The 23,421-nt window shown below is 31.1% G+C and overlaps 2 protein-coding genes and 1 long non-coding RNA gene across 6 annotated transcripts in view; 1 reads left to right on the top strand and 2 right to left on the bottom strand.

Moving 5' to 3' along the window:
• The first annotated feature begins 13,185 nt into the window (after positions 1-13,185).
• LOC9304438 (histone H2A variant 1) lies at positions 13,186-15,672 on the top strand. The gene is made up of 2 exons (XM_021018445.1): positions 13,186-13,332; positions 15,412-15,672. Exons 1-2 carry the CDS (start codon positions 13,186-13,188, stop codon positions 15,670-15,672), a joined length of 408 nt encoding a protein of 135 aa, XP_020874104.1.
• A 5,403-nt stretch (positions 15,673-21,075) lies between these two features.
• LOC110226109 lies at positions 21,076-22,412 on the bottom strand. 3 transcript variants are annotated; one of them, XR_002330226.1, is made up of 4 exons: positions 22,039-22,194; positions 21,620-21,955; positions 21,212-21,541; positions 21,076-21,126 (listed from the first exon to the last, which is right to left on the bottom strand). XR_002330226.1 is itself a non-coding variant. In XM_021016732.1 (4 exons), exons 1-3 carry the CDS (start codon positions 22,313-22,315, stop codon positions 21,470-21,472), a joined length of 438 nt encoding a protein of 145 aa, XP_020872391.1. In that variant the 5' UTR covers positions 22,316-22,412; the 3' UTR covers positions 21,076-21,126; positions 21,212-21,469. The 3 variants fall into 3 exon arrangements, 2 of the variants coding, with proteins under 2 accessions (XP_020872391.1, XP_020872390.1); XM_021016732.1 differs by lacking the exon at positions 22,039-22,194 and adding an exon at positions 22,286-22,412; XM_021016731.1 differs by lacking the exon at positions 22,039-22,194 and having other exon boundaries at positions 21,620-22,032.
• Positions 22,413-22,420: 8 nt separating this feature from the next.
• The window catches only part of LOC110226110, a 4,650-nt gene continuing 3,649 nt past the window's right edge, over positions 22,421-23,421 (bottom strand). For both annotated transcript variants that reach the window (XR_002330227.1, XR_002330228.1), the window contains 2 exons: positions 22,654-22,826; positions 22,421-22,458 (listed from right to left, as the gene is read on the bottom strand). This is a non-coding gene — a long non-coding RNA (uncharacterized LOC110226110). The remainder of the gene's footprint in view (positions 22,459-22,653; positions 22,827-23,421) is intronic.

Below are 23,421 nucleotides of genomic sequence, written 5' to 3' on the forward strand. Positions count from 1 at the left end.
AATAGGAGAAGTCCTTTGCTCCTAGAGGTGGAGTGCTATACAGTTCTTAGTGACTTTACAATCCATGTGGCTCCTCGAAACACTAATCCATGCATGCACAACCAATGGACCATCTTCATATTCGGGAATGACTAAAATATCTTGACTGATGCTTAATTACTCATGGAACATGAGTCTCATTAATAGCCTTGTTCAACAGTGAGTCGCTGGTTTAATTGAAGTTTCAGTAGCACAGACTGAAACCACATTCCTTTCTCATGGAATAAATTCCATTAATTGTTTTAGGATATTTTTAGGGTTTTTGGATTTTGTATAAATATGTCGTTTAGGCATAAACTTGTATTGAGTTTTTATATATTGATTAATAAAGTTACGTTGAGATTGTTCACCCATATGTGAATCACTAATGAATTTAACATTTGAAAGACATGAATTTTTATCTAATCAATTATAAGTCTCATATCAAAAAGAAAAACAAAACAAAACAAAAACAGTCTTTTATCTAATCAATTTCTATCAACCAACTTGACAGATATTATGCTAATTAAAAGTCTCAAATCAACAAAAAAAAAAAAAGACATACCGTTGACACAGTGTATACTTCTTTCACTTTTTCCCGACAAAACTCGTAGTGTCTGTCCACTTTGATCACAAATCTAAAGAGAAATTTACAACATATCTTTTAAGAATATATAAAAAAAGACATATAAAACAAGAATAAAAACCAACCAATTATACTGAAATCTGTATCGTTTCCCTAACTATGTGAGAATTCTTTTAGTTTTTGTTTGCTTGCTTGGTCTAACAACTAAATCAATAAAAGTTAAATGGTTTAAGACAGTGAATTGAATAGAACTTAAACATTACGAAGAAAAAAAAAGGCACGTGAATGTACCTTTTATAGTAGAAGATTCAACACCCTGTCATCAAAGGACTTCAAATGAATTGCTCTCAAGTCTCATCACATCTTCGAGACAAATCTATAAAGATACAGAGGAAACCATATGAGCAAATGTATTGCAAATAACCAAACAGCACAATGTTTGATAACAATAAACGGAACCAATTTACCCGACTCTTCTTTCTAATGTTTGATTGAAAGAGCATGATAAAAGCTTTCTTTCTAACGCCCAATACTCTTCACCCGACTTAAACTCTTGTTATATTCTAAACCCGACTTAAACTAATACCATGCAACAAATTAACAACGATCAATGTATATGTTTGTCCCTTCAGTAATTAAACAGTAAGAAAAGAAAACAAGTTATAGCAAGAAATTACCTTTGTGTCAAAAGGCCCTCCCGTTCAAGCAGATCTCCAAGCGGCTTCAACTTGTTAGTGTCAAACAAAACTCGTGATTCAGTTAACAATATAAAACAAAAAAAGGAATAATAATCAACCAATTAAATCAAATTTGTACCGTTAATTTCGCTAACCATATCGACAGTTTGAACCATTGGAAATTCTTTTAGCTTTTGTTTGCTTGCTTGGTCTAGATCTTACAAATAAATCAATAAAAGCTAAATGGTTTGAGACAAGTATATCAGATATTTGATCGAAAATTAATAGTTTCTTGCCAGAATTGATTCCTTCTTCTCTTACATGTGCTAGTAAAATGAGATCTTCATTACCACCATTCTCGCCTTCGGATCTGCTTCATCGATCTTCAACAATGAGTTAGAGAAGTTTAGGCGGCTACGTTCGTGTCTGTCCAGGATGACTACAGAATCTGATATGTTTTGCTATATATATATGTACACTGAAGAAAAGGTGTCCAAAACCCTAATTACCTTTTTTTTTAGTGTGTGTCATCCATGTTAGGTGTCACAACATCTTTGGACAACAAGATTTCTTACCATTTTCATTACTCAATATATCTTATCCTATACTCTCTTTATTTCAGAAAATACTATATAATTATTATTTTCTTTAATTTTCTATTTTATTCCTGTCTTTCTTTTGTTTTTTTGCTCACAAAATGGTTCTATAAAATAGATGAATAATATGTAATTTTAATAATTTTCTAAATGATTTTACTTTCAAAATATTTTCTTACAACAAACTATTTGAAAATGTATAAATTCTATTGTCAAAAAAGGATTTAATTGTGAATTAGAGTAATAAAATATGTAGTGGTGAAAAACAGTGAAAATGTAATAAGGGTCTGAATATTAAATTGTGTGAATACATTACAATATAAAATATATCAATATCGTAAGACACAATTTTTTATTATTAAAAATATGCAAATATGAAAAAATTATGAATTAAAAATATTAATATATATATATATATATATATATATATATATTTATCATTTTAGTTTAGGATTTATACGTATCTTTTTATGCCGTCATTGATTGGCGCTCTCTTCTTTATCAAAACTATTTATCACATTATATTTACTATCTTTTGATTGATTACACTATAAAAAAGATAAGATCTATAAAAAAAGATAAGATCTATAAAAAAAGATAAGATCTCACCCTCTAACAATAACAAAAATTTAAGATAACAAAAAGAAAAATTAAGATAATTGAAAGCTATCTAGAAGCTATCTTATATTTTATATGCAAAATAAAATATAGTTCAATATAGATTTTATATTAGTTTTCAAAAAATATATATCTTTTAAAAAGTGCATGATCTAACATTCTACTGTAGTTGGATTTTTTTAATATTAGATTTAGTATTCGTCACATGATTCTAGCACATCTAACATACGAGATTAATTTTCACCCATATTATTGTCACATTAAAAATAGGTTAATGTGATCATGTTGGTTGAATGTTGATGCTTGATTTTCATGGTAAGCTATCTATTGGGTTTCATGAAGTCAACTAGATGTATCTTAGTATCTTTATATAGTAAATCAGTAATGAAATAAACATTTAAAAATTGTTTTACACATGTTTTGTAAAAGTCTTTATAAACTCGGACATAACATTGTGAACTCGCACCCGCCTCAATCCATCACTGACGCGGTACGAAGGCAAGGAACTTCCTCTCAACACTTTGATCTCAACCAATGGATCATTTCACGCTTGGAACCATGATCTCTCATTATGTTGCTCCAAATGATCATTTTAGGGACATGTATGGTTCTTCAAGTCTGGAAGTTATCGACTATCCCGAGAATCAAACACTTCTTGTGGACAGTATTACACTGATTCTTTTTAATGAAGTCTCTGGCTTTGGCATCCTCTACACAGCTTATTACTATGGTAATGAGGATCGATCCGGGTTGTACTCAGCTGGAGTAATAGAGAAGAAACCATTAACCATGCTCTATTCGCCTACCCATTTGAGAACATGGTTTGGCTGCTTTCTAATACCCCTTTTATCACCTCCAACCAACTTCCGTCTGATGATGTTGAAGAAAATATAATTAATATTCTTGAAATCTATAATACTCAGGACATTCCAGACACACAAAAGCTTCTACCTCTATGGCTCTTTTGGCGAATTAGGAAAGCATGAAACAATTTTGTTTCAATAAAATTTGAGAAAGCTCATCAAAGATCTTTCTAAAAGCACAAGCAGAAGTAAGGGATTGGATTGATAATGTAGTAACTCGCGGCCCGTTGCATATACAAGCAAGACAAACTGCAACTCAGGAACCAAAAAGGTCAAGAGTCAAGACCATCTCTTCCGTGTAATTTTGAAGCAAATACAAATACATCCAGGCCACAAGTGGATGGATTGGATTATACGTGATCATAATTGGACCCCCACCCCCTTTCATGGGGTTCGACTATGCTGGAATATGATTCTTCCCCAGTAGGAGCTGAGACAAAAGCACTATATATACAAGTTTGAGTTCGGGGATTCAAATATGTTATTTTTTGAAGGAGATTGCAAGGTTCTAATCGACATCATCAACGGATCAATGAAGCGCTGCGAAATATCGAATATACTTTTGGATATTCATTTAAGGAACTCCAAGTTTTCATCAACGTGATTTTGCTATATTAAGCAAATATTGAATAATGCTACACATAATCTAGCTAACTTTGGTTGTAATATTTCTTGTTTTTATTCTGCTTCTGTAGATCAGCCGATGTTGCTAAAACAACAACTTTGTACTGATTTGATTAGCTCAATCTAATTCTGGTTTGACGAAAAAAAAAATCTTTATAAACTCTTTTTTTTAAGCAATACAAATAAAGAAAAATAATAGATTTAAAATTTTTTTATATACTTGGTATGTATTTAGCGGACTGAGTAAAGACTGTAAGCTTTGCATTTGTGCTTCCTATATAAATGTCTTAATCTTAATCTCTAATGAAAACAAAAAATATTATATTATGAATTGAGATACCATTACACATCACTATAATAAGTAAGACCTTAGAACTATGGGATCAAAAAATCGTAAGCCTCCATTAACGGTCATCAAGCATTTTCATCTTTTCTTGTTTGTGGTATTAAATATACAAGGAGTGATCAAAAATATTGAGATCATGTTCAAACTCAACTTTGATCTATGAGTATATATGCCTTTAACCCATCAACTACAAAACTCAGGCAAGGTAAAAAACAAATTCTTTATCTGTGGATGGATTGATTAAACCGCCTCTCAAGGAGTGAAATGTTCCATCCAGAAAAAGAAGGGAAGAAAGAAATAGGATATCTCCATCATAGAAGCTAGCTTGTCCTTCTTTTTAACGGCTCTCCAGCACCCCATCCAACTGCTTTTCGAACGAAATGTTGTCGTTAGGCATATATATTCTGTGCTGTTATAGGAGCCTTAACCTTTGAGTCTGGACATTGAGTTTTCAGGATAAATCTTTGTTCTTTCTTCAACTCTAATGATAAGTAACAGTAGAGTCCATGCTTGAACAAGATAATGAGTTTTTGTTAGTCCACAAATTCCCTTTTCTTTGTTTGCTTTTCCAACAAGGAATTTGTGCTGTCTTGACCACATGGAGTCCCTTCTGAAGTAGAACAACTAACTTAAGTTCCACGTACTTAATTTTTGTACTTGCCTTCCTCTAATGTCTATGGTGACCCGCAACACTGATTTACAATGAAAACTTGATTACTTGCCTTTAGAGAAATGTATTTTCCTCGTTTCAAGTTTTCTTAAAACGTTTGTTTCATGAGTGATCCAGACTAAAGGGATGTTTTTCATGAGTTTTACTGTTTAAGGAATGAGTTTGAGATTCAGAGGCCTAGTTTTGTTTATTCAGATGTCTCCTCTTTTCCGAAGACAGAATCATGATTGAATAAAAGTGACTTCTGATAGTCTCACTAGTGATGCCACGTCCTGTTAAGTTGATATAATACATGAACAGAACGACCTATAACGGATAAGCATTTAAAATATGAGTTCAGAGTTCACAGATAAATTCAGCTACAACAAAAAAAAAACATGAATTACTATATATGAACACGATGTCCTACAACGGATATAATAAGTCGAATCATTTTAGTAAACTTGTTCTGAGACTTTACGAGGCCATACATTGTAATGTATGATGTTTTCTGGTGATGAAGATACTTCGGAACAACAATTAGATTGAGTGTAGACGCATGAACTTCCTCGAAACTAATCCATTGATCATGTGGTCGATATCGAATCAAACAACAATGAAAGAAGAAAACAATTGTAGTATTTCTTGATCACTAGTGGCCAAGGAATAGTATATTCTTTTTCTTGTTTCTTGATTTGATATCCACCATATGATCAACGAGTATGTTCATGTGACTTGAGACTTCACTCACTCTATATTCTTGGTTCCCAAGAATCTTCCTCACCGGGAAACATCACAAATTACTGTATATGGCATCGTAAGATTTCAGAACAAAAGAAACCAAATGATTCGACTTATGCATTGGTCACTATAACGGAGAACTACTCCTCTTAGTTCCCATCATCATCTTCTTCATCTCCTAATTGGTTGATGAAAATTTCTATCCTCAACGTAGAAATAATAAGGAGTTAACATGATCTTCTTAAGAGTTTGGAAGCTCACTTTCTCAGATTCCTCACCTTCGTAATAATTTTATGTCTCATATCTAATCAATTTATATCTAACCAAATTGACTTATGCTAATTAATTAAAAGTATTAAATCAACAAAAAACAAGACAAAAGAAGACGTACCCGTTCACACAATGCATCACTTCTGTTACCTTTTCCCAACAAAGCTAGTAGGTTCGTGTCTACTTTCATCACACAGCTCTGCAGAGTAATTAAAAACATTTCTATTAAGAAAAATACATATATAAGAAACAGGAACAAAAGTTAACGGATCAAATCGAGTTCTGCATCGTTTTGCTAACCATATCAACATCGTAATCCATTAGGGCAAGTGAACTCTTTTAACTTTTGTTTGCTTCCTTGGTCTAACAACGAAATCAGTAAAAGTTAAATGGTTTCAGACAACAAATTAACAACAGTCAGTGTATATGTTTGTCCCTTTCCGAAAAAAAGGGTAAGAAACAGAAAAAGGTTATAGCAAGAATTAACTTTGTGTCAAAAGGCCCTTACGTTCAAGCAGATCCAAGCGGCTTCAACGAGTTAGTTTCAAACAAAACTTGTGATTCAGCTAACCATATCGACCGAGTTAATTTCGCTAACCATACCGACCGATGTTATGCTAATTAAAAGTCTCAAGTCATCAGAAAAACAAAACAAAAGAAGACGTACCATTGACACAATGTATCACTTATGTCACTTTTTCCCTACAAAACTCGTAGTTTCTGTCCACTTAGATCAATGATATATTTTAAGAATAAACAAAACACATAAAACAAGAATAAAAACCAACCGATTATATTGAAATCTGTATCGTTTTCCTAACCATGTGAGAATTCTTTTAGTTTTTGTTTGCTTGCTTGGTCTAGATTTAGCTAACAACTAAATCAATAGAACTTAAATGGTTTAAGACAAGTGTATATCTGATATTTGATTGAAAATTAAAACTGTCTCTTGCCTGAATCGGATTTCTTCTTCTTGTACATGTGCTAGTAAAATGAGATCACCATTTCCACCATTCTCGCCTTTGGATTCTACTTCATCGATCTTCAACAATGGATCTGTGAAGTCGTTGAACTCTTTAGGCGGCTGCGTTCGTGTCTTTCCATGATGGCTACAGAACTTGATATGTTTAGCTATATATATGTGTATACAGAAGAAAAGGAGTAAACCCTAAAAAAATTTTAGAGTGTGTCAGCCTGTTAGGTGTCACAACGTCTTTGGACTACAAAATTTCTTACCTTTATCATTTACTCAAAATATCTTATCCTAGGGGGTGTAATTTAGGAATTTTGGATTTGGAGAGATTTTAGTGAGTTTTAAGGATTTTTATAGTGGAATTGTTAATAAAAAAAAAAGGAAAAACAGTTTGTGATATGGTGAGATTTAAAGAAATAATTTGGGGTGATTTTAGGAGATTTTTATATTAAAAAAAAAAAGGAAAATTGGATTTCAAAACAAAAATTGGAACGAACACGAACTATGTTAAGAGAATATGCTAGAACTGAGATATCAATCATTGTCACAAAACGATCGTTAGTATAGCCAAAGAATATTTGTTGTGCAAGCCTTCGATAGTTGTTGTTTTGCAGGATTGATAGCAGTCTTCATTTTTATAATTAGTTGGAAAATGAAAGATTTTGTAAACAGAGTTAATTGGTTAAGTTTATCCACACAAGTTTTAAACTGATGTGTAATTGAGGTCAAGAAAACTTTTGTCTACCTCGAAATAGAGAATGTTTAACCAATTAGATGGTAGAATCCATTAATTGTGTTGTGGTTTCGTGTTGTGATGTTGAATTCGATGGTCTTTTTGGCTTAACTGTATGCCTTTTAGGTCCACACGTATAAGGCTCTTCATCATTATAATGGCTGAAAGTTATCTTTGTAAGTCTAATAATAACAGACTAATTGAAAGGAGAATCCATTGAAACCATGTTTCTCTGAAAGTGAGGGATAATATGAATGTTTTTTTTCTTAACGTAAGGGATGACGGTGTAAGTCGGTAAATCTACCTCTTCAGTTTTTTGTGTGAACATTTTTTTTTCTCTTTTAAATCCTTCCAAATCCCACCTGTAGAGGTGTGACTTTTTCAATCAAATTTCTCAACTAAAAATGTATCTAAAGTCTCTCAAAATAACTTTTCATTATTTTTTAGAAAAAGAATTGTTAAGTTTGAATAACAGTGGATTTGATATGCTTTTTCTAAATCTTTGATTGAATAACATAGGATTTGGAAAGAGATTTTAAAATCACAATTTGAATAACAGGTGATTTTAAGAAAATCCCAAAAATTTCTAAATTCCTTGTTAAAATCCTTGTTCCAATAAATCCTCTGTTTCAAAATAATTGATTTTTCAGAGTTTTTACACATATTAAGAAAACATATTAAAAGTTGATTAGAAATGTATCATTTTTTGTGATTTACAATTTTCTATAATTCTATACCAATGATATTCAATTATTTTTTCTTGAGGTTTACAATTCATCTATAATAACTTATGAATATTGCATAGAAAACCTAAAACAATATCTTTTGAAACAAATTTGTTATCTAGAAAATCTATTATTTAGAATTAGAGGGAGTATATAATAATATAATTGTTTTGTTTTTTCGTTTTTTTAATTTTTTGGATGGTTTTTGTCTCTTTTAAAAATACTTTTTTTATTAATTTTCTAAATAATTTTAGTTTCAAAATATTTTCTTCTATAACAAAAATTTGAAAATGTGTGAATTATCTATACTATTAATTGGGAATCACTCAAAATTAAATAACCTTGTAAAAGGTAAAATATTACATATGATGCCATTGGTTTTTAAATTTAAAGAAGGAGAAAAAAAATAGCAACCATATTAGTGATATTAATAACAATTATATTAATTCCAAGATTTTGCAAATATTACAACCATAAATTTCGGATACATTAATAAACTCATATACAATCATTAATTTATTATCATTAAAGAAACAACCATTTATAGAAATTAATAATCATCATAATATGGTTAAAAAAATCAAAAATTGTTTTTAAATGAATCCAATAATAATTTATATATAAAATCCTATATTATTAGAATTCATATAAAATAAACTATGCAAATCATACCATAAAATTACCTAATAAATATCACTAAACGTTTTCAATCTTTATAAATCTCGATTTTTTCAAATCTTACTACAAATAAATAACAAAAACTATATATATGACCTTAAAATATATAAAATCCGAAAATCTAATTTATTGCCTAAAATTCAGGATTTAGGGAAAAAATAAGTTATTAATAGTTTGAAAAATCGGCAAGATAATTAATTCAAACTGATTTAATTAGTATGAATTAATTGAATTAATTTAGGAAAAACATATTATTGGATTTGTTATTTTCAAAATTCTTTGAGAGCATTGTTTAAAATTAAATAATGATTTGAAATTTAACGAAACTTATATTCTATATTCTATTAATATGATGTTAATACTAAAATTGATTTCTTAATATATCTTTAAACCAATATATTGATGATAGAAAAAAAAAAAGAAATATAAATATGTTGTCATTAAATTCAAAAATACAAAATATTTAAATTGAATTAAAATTTGAAATAAGAATAAATAATCAATTAAGATATTAAATCATTTTCTAAAATTCATAATAGGTAAAGGTAAACCTAATTTTTCTCATTAACTTCATCTCTCCCTATAAATATATAAACTTAGACTCACAAAAATTCATTAGCCCACCATTCCAAATGTAAGTCATAACTAATTAAATTTTGGTCTCTATTTATAAATTTCACTTTTGGATACATTTCTTTTAACTGTGTAATGATAATTACAAATAGAACATTGTACTCTCATTTTCGTTATGTTTCTACACCTTATAAATTAACTAAATAGGTTTGTCGAGCCATTGCTTAGCTTCTACTGAGTTGGGTCAAAAGACAGTCATACTCAGTTTATGAATATGATCCAACAATATCAGGGGAGAATATAAGCAAATAGATTTTTATAAGCACTTGATTCCACTTTTGTAATGGGTGAGTTATATAGAAAAGAAACCAAATATTTTAATTGAGTTAGTACACTACTTGATGCTAATGAACTTTGTTCTTTCCTACATGCTGCTCATATTTTATACGTTTGACGTACGCAAACGAAATACTATAAAAGTGATAAAAATAGTTCATATGTCTAAGTTTGAACTTATTAATAGATAATCCAAACAGAAAAAATCATGTTACTACAGTTTGAAAAAAGATAATTAAACCAAATAGAATAATAGTTATATAGAAAAGAAACCAAATATTTTAATTGAGTTAGTACACTACTTGATGCTAATGAACTTTGTTCTTTCCTACATTCTGCTCATATTTTATACGTTTGACGTACGCAAACGAAATACTTAAAAAGTGATAAAAATAGTTCATATGTCTAAGTTTGAACTTATTAATAGATAATCCAAACAGAAAAAATCATGTTACTACAGTTTGAAAAAAGATAATTAAACCAAATAGAATAATAGTTGGATTAGTATTTGCTGTTTTTATTATTTTATGTGTTTGAGTCTTTACAACCATGAAGCTTTTTTTTTTTTGACAGCTCATGAAGCTTTACAACCATTAAGCTTTTTTAACTAGAGAAAACAAAACATTTTTTATAGACCGCGGGTAAATAAGGTTTTTGTGTAGTGTTCTATAAGTATGAATTAGAAATTTTCTTTCCTGAGTTTGTCAAATTATGAATATTATACCAAATAAATAAGTGTTCAAATATAACCTGCACCAGCGTTTTAAACAATTAGAGAATGTTTAACAAAAAAAAAAAATTGGATAGATTCTATTTATTTGTAAAAATTAAATCTCGAAAGGAAAAGTAAGAAAAATACGGGTATTCCATCTAGATCTCTTACCCATTCTCTTCTCTGTTGAACTAAATTAAACATTCTCATATTGGTAATTATTTTAAAGGAAACAGTTATGTGACGAGAAATTTTAAGATATGCAACGAGACGGGACGGGACGACACTACTTTCTCTCATTGTCTTATCTATATTGAATTAAATTTTATTAAAAAACATTTTTAAGAATATTAAATCCCGCACGTACGTGCGGGTCAGGATCTAGTATTGTGTATAAAGGATTAAATTGTGAAATAGAGTAATAAAGTTTATAGTGTTGAAAACAATGCAAATATAAGTGCCGAAAGCTTAAAATTAATTTTGGAGTATGATGTATTAATGGTTTGAATATTAAAAAAATATGGATTAATAATGGTTTGAAAAAATATTGTAAGACATAGTGTTAAATTATTTTTAAAAAATCTCCAAATATAAAAAAGGTATGAATTAAAAATATGAAATGTTTTACTTTGGTTTGTGTTCATAGGTATCGTTTTATCCCGCCATTGATAGGAGCCTTCTTCTATGTCGAAATTATCACATCTCCTACTATCTTTTGACTCATTACACACAAACGGTATACATAATGAAACATTTATGCAATCACATAGTTAACAAGTTAAGATCTCACCCTCTAACAATCACAATAGTAAAACAAAACCGAAAATTTTAAAAATCTATCAAGAAGCTATATTATATCTTATATGCAAAATAAACTCTAGTTTATAAGAGAAGGGTATAAGATTTTCCTATAAATAATTACATTTTTTCGACAACATTAGCAAGTGGGTGTTGGTTAAGCAGAGCTTGGCATGCTCATTCACCGCAAGATGAACGGATCTCTCAAGGATCCCCTTTTTGACTCTACGTTTCCTCTGCCTAATGCAGAGGTAATTGCTTTGAAGACTGTTCTCAGCCACAATTTTGGGCGTGTATCACGGCTGGCATGTGTATCATGGACATGTTTGGGACATTAGTTCCATTTTGCATCGCTTTATTTCAGTTTCCAACCATCATGTATCGCGTGTTGCCAATATTTTAACGGATTCCTTGGTGGATTCTGTTCTTTTAATTTATTTTGTAATGCTTGCTCATTCAATGGAGTTTGAGGCGCTTTGACCAATAAAAACGACCAAACCCTCAAAATTTTGTGAAAAAATTAGGTTATCGTAAGAATTTAACACTTATCGTATTAAGGTATGATATATTTTTATATTTTAAAAGGGTACATATTATCTACAAACCCCACAAACAACGTCCGTTAAAGCAAAAATATATCTTCATCCGATATAATTAGTTAATTTAACACTCATATTCATACAGTTGCATTTATATAAGATATAATCATAAATTTGATCATGAAACCATATTGTAAGTCGGATTATTATGAGTAACTCACACTCTTTGTTTCTTTTAAAATCTACAACATGAATTAACCTCACATAATTTTTCCAATTAATTATTTTATTAAAATTAAATATCACAAATTTTTTTAAAAATTATGATGATCCGTCGCCACATCACGTTATAGTGTTTTCGATCATTAACATTTGTTGGTTTAAATATTTATATCTTTCGTATAAGAACCGGATAATATTATAACAGTAGCTTGTCTCTGCGTGAGTAATGCACTACTCTCATAGAAACAAGAGATTTTGGTTACCATAAAAAAATAAAAAATAAAAGAAGAAGAGATTTTGATCTTTTTTCGCCATAACCTAATCAAAAATTTATATAAAACCTAAACCACCAAAATCGGATTAAGTCTGAAGAAATTAATATACTAGTGATCATTTTTATAAAAAAAAACATAAAGAGAACAAGGCCATAATAACCTCCTCATTACTATATGGTTACATACTTTAAGAAGAAAATTAATTTTGTTAGTCCGTATATTTCCCTTTTTTGGCTTCTCCAACAAGGCATTTGTGCGGTCCGTAAATTTTGAATATGACAGAAGTTTGCATTTTAAGAAGATATATCTTTATAGAAAGATTTGACTAATTTTTAATTAAATATGATAAAAAACAAATTAATTTCTTAAAACTTTTATGTCTTAAAATACCTTTTTAATTATAATTTATATCTTTGTAGAACTAATTACAAATAAAAAACAATAATTATATCTAGAAAACAAAACAAAAAGGGTAAAAGCCCAATCGTTGCATCGATCCTCACGCCCCTCTCTCCCTTGAAGGTGATTCTCAGATCTATCGTTTCCGCCTCTATTTGATCTCCATCGAAGGTTTGTGTCTTCTTGTTTGTGATCCAGGATAGAACAAAAGCGCAAGGATTAAAACTCGCTGATATGGTGCGTCGAAGGAAAGCAATCGCAATCAAAAAGCCGGACTCTTCCAGCGGTGGTTTTCAATTTTTCGAGGCAACCGAGAAGCTGGGTATCTGCGATTCTGGAATCGTAAAAATGGATCGGACCATGTTGATGGTCGATGGCAAGGTGATCAGAGCCTTAGATTCGGCAGACTCAATATACCCAGCTTATTAGTTGCCTCGGAAAATCGAAAACCATTGCTGGAAGAGTATGGTTTTCTGACAACGATCTCTTTCCTCCGACACACTAGATCCGCCAGTTTTCTTCCTTGGGATTTTGTTCCATCCTGGATCACAAACAAGAAGACAAAAACCTTCGATGAAGATCAAACAGAAGCGGAAAAGGTAGATATGAGAATCGCCTTCAAGGGAGAGAGAGGTACGATGATCGATATGAGAATCGCCTTCAAGGGAGAGAGAGGCACGAGGATCGATGCAATGATTGGGCTTTTACCTTTTTGTGTTTTTTTTTTCTAGATATAATTATTGTTTTTTTTTTTGTAATTAATTCTACGAAGATACTCATTCTAACAAAAAAAAGTTTTGTTTAAGATATAGATGTTTTAAGAAATTAATTTTTTTTTTATCATATTTAGTTAAAAATTAGTCTAATCTTTCTACAAAGATATATCTTCTTAAACTGCAAACTTCTGAAGTCATATTCAAAATAGACTGCAAAAAAAAAAGAGATTTCTTTGCATAGTTTATGAAATGTCACATATCTATTGCTAAAGAAATTTCAATTTTTTTTTGCAGTCTTAATTTTATGAAATTATAAACTGATATTGTTTCTTTGTTTATTTCAATTTCCAATAGGTCGTATTCACATGCAACTCAAGACCAGAGTTTATGCACATGGTCAAGTTGGTGCCACTGCTTCTGTCTACACGGATTCAATCCTAGAATAGCTAACTGCAGAAGTTCTTTAGTTAGCTGGAAATGTGAGCAAAGATCTGAAAGTGAAGAGGATTACTCCAAGGCATTTGCAGTTGGCGATCAGAGGAGATGAGGAGCTTGTGACACTCATCAAAGGAACAATTGCTGGAGGAGGTGTACTGCCTCACATCCACATGTCTCATCAACAAACCCACCAAGGAGTGATTTGTTTCTTAAGTCAAATGATATGATGTGATTTGTTAGTTAAGTTGCTTATGATTTAAAAATAAGTGTCAATCTCCTTTGACACCTCTAAATGTGTAATTGCAATACTACGATACTAAATTACATTCTACGAAGTAAATCTAAAAACATCAAAAATTTATGTCATATAATTTTAATGCTAAAAATTTAAAAAAACTTCAATGTTGCTAAGTAAAGAAATAAAATATAAGGGATTATTGTTTAAAATGCCCTTTTTTGGGAAAAACTTACGAAAATGCCCTTTTTTGAATAGTTTACGGATTTTGCCCTTTTTAACACTTAAAAATGTACGTATTTAGGATTTTTTTTTCCAAAAATACTTACTTTATACCAAATACTAAACCCTAAGAACAAATGGAACCGACTAAACCCAAACATAACGAGTGAAACGCATGTTAAATCATATTTTTGGAGCATGAAAAGGGCAAAATGCATAAACTATTCAAAAAAGGGCAAAATCCACAAATGCCCTTATGAAAAAGGACAAAATCCGTAATTTATTCAAAATATAATCCCGCGGAGTATCTCGGGTTAAATCCTAATGAGCTAGTAAAATGAGATCTTCATTTCCACCATTCTGGCCTTCGGATTCTGCTGCATCTTCAACAAGACGAAAAAACACAAACACCATAAGCTACTTAACTAGAAAATAACATCATCATATCATTTAACTTAAGAAACAAATCACTTCTTTCTGGTTTTGTTGATGAGATACTTGTGGATGTTAGGGACAATACCTCATCCACCAATTGTTCATTTGATGATTGTGTCAAGCTCCTTATCTCATGTGATCGCCAAATGCAGATGTCTTGGAGTAATCATCTTCACTTTCAGATCTTTGCTCGCGTTTCCAGCTAACACAAGAACCTATGCAGTTAGACACTCTAGGATTGAAGCCGTGTAGACAGCAACAGTAGCACCAAGTCGACCATGTGCAGATACTCTGGTCCTGAGTTGCATGTGAATACGACCCATCAAAAACTGAAGTACACAAAGAAATTTCATGTCTTTTTGTACTCTAATTTTATGAAATTTCACACTGATACTGTTTCTTTGTTTATTTTAGTTTCCAGTGGGTCGTATTCACAGGCAACTCAAGACCATAGTTTCTGCACATGGTAGAGTTGGTGCCAATGCTGATGTCTACACGGCTTCAATCCTTGAATACCTAAAGGTTCTTGAGTTGGCTGGAAACGCGAGCAAAGATCTGAAAGTGAAGAGGATAACTCCATGGCATTTGCAGTTGGCGATCAGAGGAGATGAGGAGCTTGACACACTCATCAAAGGAACAATTGCTGGAGGAGGTGTGATCCCTCACACCCACTAGTCTCTCATCAGCAAAACCACCAATGAGTGATTTGTTTCTTAGACAAATGATATGGTGTAACTTGCTAGTTAAGTAGCTTATGGTTTTTGTGTTTCTTTAGTCTTGGATCGGAGAAGTAGTTTAAGTGCTAAGTCTTAAGATGCTTCTCTCTATATAACAAATATCTGAGAAGAAAAAAAGATAGGAATGGAAATACATACCCATCCAAGTAAAATGTACAATGGAGAACTCCTCTTAGTTTTCATCATCAGCTCCTAATTAGTTGATGCAAATTTATGTCCTCAGTGTAGGGACATGAACCTAGAAATAATGAGTTAATTACATTTACTCCTTCTCAAAAGTTTGGAAGCTCACTTCTTGAGATTCATCTCCTTCCTTTCAAACATCATAATTTTACGTCTCATCTCGTAGATGATAGGAGAAGTCCTTTGCTCCTTGAGTTGGGGTGCTATACAATTCACAGTGACATGCAATCCATGTGGCTCCTTAAAACCTAAACCATGCATGCACAACCAGTGGACCATCTTCATATTCGTGAATGACTAAAATCTCTTCCCTGATGCAAACTCGTGCGTAAAATTGTATTGACTTCCAGGTTTAGTTAAAGTTTCATTGTTATTAATAAGCCGTATAGGCCTAAAGTTGTATGGAATTTTATTGAGTTATGATATCTTATTAGATAAAGGTGAGTTATGATATCTTATCCTACCCGAAAAAAGAAATAAAATTTTACTAATCTTATTACTTAAAGTTTCAGCACTCTTAATAGAGCTTGTCATATTGCAAAACTGTATTTCACGAATATGACAAATTTCAATTAATTAATTAGATTTTAATACGTGTTTTAATATTTTTCAGTTTTGAAACTGAAATATGTTTATCCTTTTATTTTTTTAACAGAAACAAAACAAATGATATTGAAATACATATCTACGTAAATTAAAATATGTAGTATCAACATGAATGGTACATTAATTGTAGTCGTCATATTTGAGTAAGACATTTAAGACAAGTTAATGAATCCAAAGTTTAGCTTACATAGTATAGTAGTTTAGTAGATATTTTTTTTTAAATGTATAGGTGCTTTAGGGATATTTAGATAGAGTATATAAATTGAGATGAGAGTTACAACTTTAAACTAACAAATGTATTTTGACTTATCGTTGGTTAAGTTTTAAAATAAAAATTTTAAAATTTTAAATTACGAAATCTTTATATATATAATCAACTAATAATTTTTATACAATCTAAAAGAAACAAAAAAAAACATAATTGGGGGTTTCAAACCCAAATATATGATAAGATTTACAGTTGGTTCAATTGAAATTCAATATGATATTTGTACAGTGGCAAAAAATTACTACTTTTTTTTTATAAAATAATCATTTATCGATTAACCCGTGTATAATTAACACACATCTAATCTAATTGATTAATAAAGTTGAGATTGTTGTCATAATCACTTTTAGAAATCAAACTAACATTTAAAAGACATGAATTTTTATCAAATCAATAGAGGTCCTATATCAACAAAACAAAAAAAACAAAAAAAGTTCTTTATAACCCATTTGAGCTAATGTTATGCTAATAAAAAGTCTCAAATAAACAAAACAAAAATAAAAAAAAACAACAAAACAAAAAAAAAGACAAGACGTACCGTACCGTTGACACAATGCATCCGTGCATGACTTATGTCAATTTTTCCTGACAAAGCTCGTTGTGTCTGTGTACTTTCCTAACAGATCTATACAGTAATTAACAACATATCTATTAAGAATAAAAACACATAAAACAAAGAATAAAAACCAATAGTTTAAGACAAGTATATATTATATTGGATAGAAATTTGATATTGTCTTACCTGAAATTGATTCCTTCTTCCCGTACAAAGGCAGATCTAACGTTGCCACACTGCCGATTACAACGAGAGCTACAAGAGTGCATCTGGGTATTTGGTTTACGCTTTATCTCCTAGCACTCAGATTCTGCTTCATCGATCTTCAACAATGGATCAGAGAAGTTTTTGCCTCTATGGGGGCGGCTAGGTTCTTGTGTTTTGAAAAGGTTCTCTAAGACTTGCTATGCTTCAATATATATATATATATATATATATATATATATATATATATATATATATATAGAAGAAATAAAAGGTGTAATATTTGGATATGTATGAATTAACTGTGATACCAAAAACAAAAAAAATTCAGTTGTGAAATAGATTAATAAATTTTCTAGTGGTGAATTCTACAAAATCCAGATTGTGTGTTAAATGCTACCCTAAAGAAGAAGACTTCATACGCTTGGAGATTACTGTTACAAAGTCGAGATTTGCCAAGACAAGGTCTGTGATTCACTATTGGAGACAGTCGATGATCAACGCCAACGCTTGGTCCGATCCCTGGTTGCCTTCACATCCACCAAAACTGCGACGACCTCGTAATCCAACTGTTGGAAATTATGTGGTGAATGCCACAGGAAACAGCTGGAACGAAACAAAAATTAGATAAGCAGTTGCAAAGGAAGATGTCGAAGAAATCTTAGCAATCAAGCTCAACCGCAATTCCAAAAATTAGCACTATGGATCCTTGGGAGACTATGGAAGAGTAGGAATTTACAAGTGTCAACGAAAGAGTCTATTCTCGGGAAATGTTCTGGCCAAGCATAAATGAAAGAATGGGACTTTAATTTCATAGGAGTACATAAGCAACAACAATCCCATGACCAATGCGCAAAATCAATAAATAAGCAACAACATAAGCCATATATACGTTACGGTGAACCATAAGATTGGTTTGCTTTGAGTTTTCTTGCCCTCTTCCTCGCTATCTCATATTTTATGTTCTTGTTGTTTTAAAGTAGATTATTTATCTCGATCCTCTAGATTGTTATTTTCTGATATTGTATTTATAGATTTTTTTCCTTCAGATTAGGCTACCATGTAAATTTTTAGTTAATGTATGGTTGACAAAAAATAATAATTATAAATTAAAAATAGCACATACATCACTTTGGTTTAGGGTTCATTTGTATTGTTTAATCTCGTCATTGATTGCAGCCGTTTTCTATGACGAAATTATTTATTACTTTTCCGTACTATTTTTGATTGATTACATGCAAGCAGAACACATATAGTAAATCCTATTCTGCAGTGATTCAATTTATGCCCTCACATACTATATAAGAGTATAAATATCGCCTTCTAAAATCACAAAATTTGAAGATAACTGAAAATATTGAAAATCTGTCTTGAAGCTATATTATATCTTATATGTAAAATATAATATATATTATTATAGATTTTTATTTTAGTTTTCAAAAGAAAATCTATATTTTAAAAATTAAATATCCAACGTTCCACTGCGGTTAGAATTTTTTAGATAAAAAAAAATATTAGTTTCATTATTCATCTTGAATCTAGCACTAACATTAATATATACTATATTAATTTCTATCTGTATTGTTTTCATAATAAATATATATATATATATTAATGGTTCATGCTGGTTCAATGATGATGTTTCATTTTCATAGAAGCTATCTACTGGGTTTCATGAAGTCAAGTAGATGTATCTTAGCATCTTCATCAACAATGCTTTTAGTAAATCTTAGTATCTACGATTTTTTTGTTAAAAAATCTTTATATATTTGGTATGTATATATATTTAAATATAGTTAGTGGACTCGAGGACTTAATTACCTTAAATTGACAAAATGAATTGACAGTTGTATATTTCGTGATCATCTTCTTTTTTGGCCAATCTCCTTTCTTTTTGTAACATGATCAGAATAGTCAATAATTTTGTCAAATGTAAACATATACTGTTGTTTTTTTTTTCTTAAATAACAAAAACCAACTATTAGCATAATATTATTAATAAATGGTATGATGGTTTTATCCATCACAAGAATGTGAACATATTAGTAAATATTATGGATTTCTCGATAGTATAACAATATTAGTGCTAGTCTTCATGGTTTTAACGTAGTGTAATAACAAAGAACTAAAAAAATATTCAATTTTTACATGTTACAAACATCACAATAATTTCACAATCTAGCATTTGAGTCTGGAATTCGAGTATGTTCTCCTCCTATGACAAAGAAAACGCACACAATATAATGAATTCACAAATATATTCAGCATCGACTAGAGTTGTAAATAGCTTATAAGGTGATAGGTTCTTAATGCTCAATATATGTATACAGAAGAAATAAAAGGTGTAAACCCTAATTGTACTTTTTTGGACAATAAATAATCTAAAATTTTATCATTTTGTCAATCTGAACTCTTTATTTCAACAAATGTGATATATTGATTTAATTTTTCAAAATAAATAAATAAAATTTACTTTCTAATAATTTTCCAAGACTATTTTAATTTTAAAATATTTCTTTCTATATATAACATACTATTTGACAATGTATGAATTAACTGTGATACAAAAATAAACTCCGTTGTGAAAGAGAGTAACACTAAGTTCTGTTCTAAAATTATTATCACTAGTTTATTTTTGCAATAATACCACAATTTTATATAAACACTATTCAACAAAAATAAATTAGAAATAAATTTAAAACATTATATATGGGTTCTTTATTTCCAATTTAGGGTATGTATTTACACCATTTAAAAGAGAAATTGATTCATTTTAATATTGAATTGGTGTTATTTTCACTAGAAGAATATTGACTTTTAATAGCATCCGAAAAACGTTATCTAAAGATACCATAGCGTTTTGATAAACGCGGTGTCTGCGCCCGTGATTAAAAGTCCCTCATTTTAGATAGCGTTTTTCGGATGCTATTAAAATATTATTTTTAATAGCGTTTCCGCTCAGTTTAGATAACGTTTTTACACAGCTATTAAATATTTTATAATAGCGTTTTAGAACTGTTATTAATGATATTATTAACAGCGTTTTATAATTGTTATCTCTAATAATACTATAGCATATAAATAAATGCAATTGTTTCATATATTCTGTAATAAACACTAATTATATATATAAAAAGAATATAAATGAGAGAAAATAATTCATTAATAATAAAAACCAAATACATAAGTTTTACATGCATATTAAACAGTACTAAGATAACAAGTCTAAAGTACTAAGATAACAAGTTTAAAGTAGTAAGATAACAAGTTTCAAAGATGTCTCTCACTCACAGCATTATAATCTTCTCATTAGGCCAAGCCACAAATGTTCCTCCTGCATCAGCTATTGTTTCAAATTCAGGACTTGCTCTCCACACTCGTGCATCATTAACCTTCAGAATCTCTACCAAGACCTTGCTAGAATTGGGACCTAACGGTCTGCAATGGACCGTATCAGCTGGATCATTGGAAGACACACGACCTATTGCTACTCTCTGACAAGAATTTCCAATATCCATAAGAGCACACTTCGGTGTCCCACCTTTGCCGCTACTACCAGTGCTAGGACTACCACTCTAAAACCAAAATGACAAATATATTTAGTTTTTTCCTATCAAAAGGCATGGCAACATCAACACATCCAATACAGAAAAAACTTACCTTCTCTACTGATTTTGTAGTTGCTTCCTCCATTGGTGATTTCCTGTTTGCGTCTTCAGGTTGAACCTGTTGTTTTAACCTATCAAAAGGCCATGCAATGGTCTCATTGAGAGCATCAGCCATAAAGGGGATTTCAGTGGTTGGTCTCCATAGATAGGCATCAGGTTTAACCACCAACGTGATCTTAACAGTTGCAGCCTTTAGTCCTAGAGGCATACCATTAACCAATTGTGAAGGGTCAGTTGATATCAATATACCCTAAGCAATCACTTCATCATCTTCTCTCCAATACTCATAGATATCAACTAGTCCTACTTCTTCAGCAGGTTCCTAATGAATCATGCAACCTGTATTAGTAATCTAATCTATATTAATAAATAAAGGACTATAAAAGCAGTAGTAATTTACCTCAGACATCATAGTATCAGGAGGTTGCGTTGCGTCATCATCCAATATAATCTTCACAAAGGGCCATGCAACTTTCATTCCTATAGCTTGATGAAGAGAAACAATAGTTTGACTGAGTGGTCTCCAAAGAGATGCTGTTTTGTCTGATACCGAATTCACAAGCACAGCAGCTGCATTAGGACCTAATGGAATTCGACCAATCTTATATGTGTGTTCAGAGGAGCAGAATTCTCCTTCTCCAACAACCACATCCCCATCTAACTGCCAATTCAGTATCTGGCACCTAACTCCTCCTTTGCTAACATCACTTAAGTCAGATTTGGAACCATGATCAATCTGTTTGTAAGACAGACACAATATATAATCAAAACAAGCATGAAAGTTCATATATATTTTGAACAACAAGTGTGAAAACTTACCTTTTTACAAGCAATCTCAGAAACCACAATATGCAAATTTTCATACTTGCTTTTTAAATCAGTGTAACTAGCTTCAAGCTGCCTAACATGTGAGTCTCTAGCCTTTAAAAAGTCCAACTTAGTAATAGTAGCGCCTCTACCCAACCCCCTAAGTCTTCCTGGTTGATTTCTTCTTCTTCATGTTGTGAGTTTTCTTCTGCTTCTTCATCAAGCATTTGATCATTTTCTGTGTCAAGTGATTCTCTTGCTTTCTCATTCTCTGCAGTTTTATCTCCATCCTTATCTACAGTATTCACTGCAGGCCCTGGTTTTTGTTTCTTTTTCTGTGTTAGTGACACTGCTGGACTCGCTTCAAGGCCTACTTGGCGCTTACTGCGACGGATTTTCCTGTTTGGTACAGTTTCCATTGTACTCAATTACCTGAAACACAATCAATTGCATAATTAGTTATCTACTAAAACACCTTCACAATCATTCCTAACACAGAAATTCTCATCATCAGAATCTTGGTCTCCTAAATCTTCATTTGTCTGGACTGATAATGTTGTAATAACAGATGCCACTTCTGTCTCTAACTCATGGTAGCCTCGTGCAGGAGCCCTCATGACAACATACCAAGGTGAGCAATCATCATCTCTAGAGTAGAAAATTTGTTTAGCTTGTGATGGCAGTATGAAAGGATCATTTAAGTATGATGACTGATTCTGATGGAGATTCACAAGTGTGAAACCATCTTCCACTTTGACTCCATTTCCTTTGTTAGCCCAATTACACCTAAACAGAGGAACCTGGAACATGTGGTAGTCAATCAATATGATCTCCTTGATTACTCCATAGAATGATACTATGTCTGCCTCATGTCTTGTATCTTTAGCACTGGCTCTACACATAGAAAATGCTTCATACATGACTCCACTATTCTGAGTCTTCCTCTTCACATCATCAGTGTGGAACCGATGGCCATTCACTATATACCCCTTGAATGTTTGAGCATTATGTCTAGGTCCAAAAGCAAGCCATCTCAGCCTAGTAGAATGGTTCTCCGAGTTACTTGATATCTAAAATAGGAAAACAGAAGAAAATAACACTTAAACATGAAAGAGACATAAATTTCAATACAAACACAATTCATATACTTATAACCTTTTCTTTGATCCACTTTGGGAACCTTTCTGTATGATACTGCCACAATATAGTTGAATTATTTGCACATTTTGCATTTGTAGCTTGCAATTCCTCCAAATGCATCCTTTTTTAAAAAATTAAGAATATATCTAATGTACATCAAAAAGAAACTGGAACAGATTATAAAATTAAACACTTACTCAACATATGGCTCCATGACTGCTGTATTCATGAGAATGTACCGATGAGCTATCTCTC

Source organism: Arabidopsis lyrata, assembly GCF_000004255.2.
Source record: "Arabidopsis lyrata subsp. lyrata unplaced genomic scaffold ARALYscaffold_7, whole genome shotgun sequence".
Taxonomy (NCBI): Eukaryota; Viridiplantae; Streptophyta; class Magnoliopsida; order Brassicales; family Brassicaceae; genus Arabidopsis; species Arabidopsis lyrata.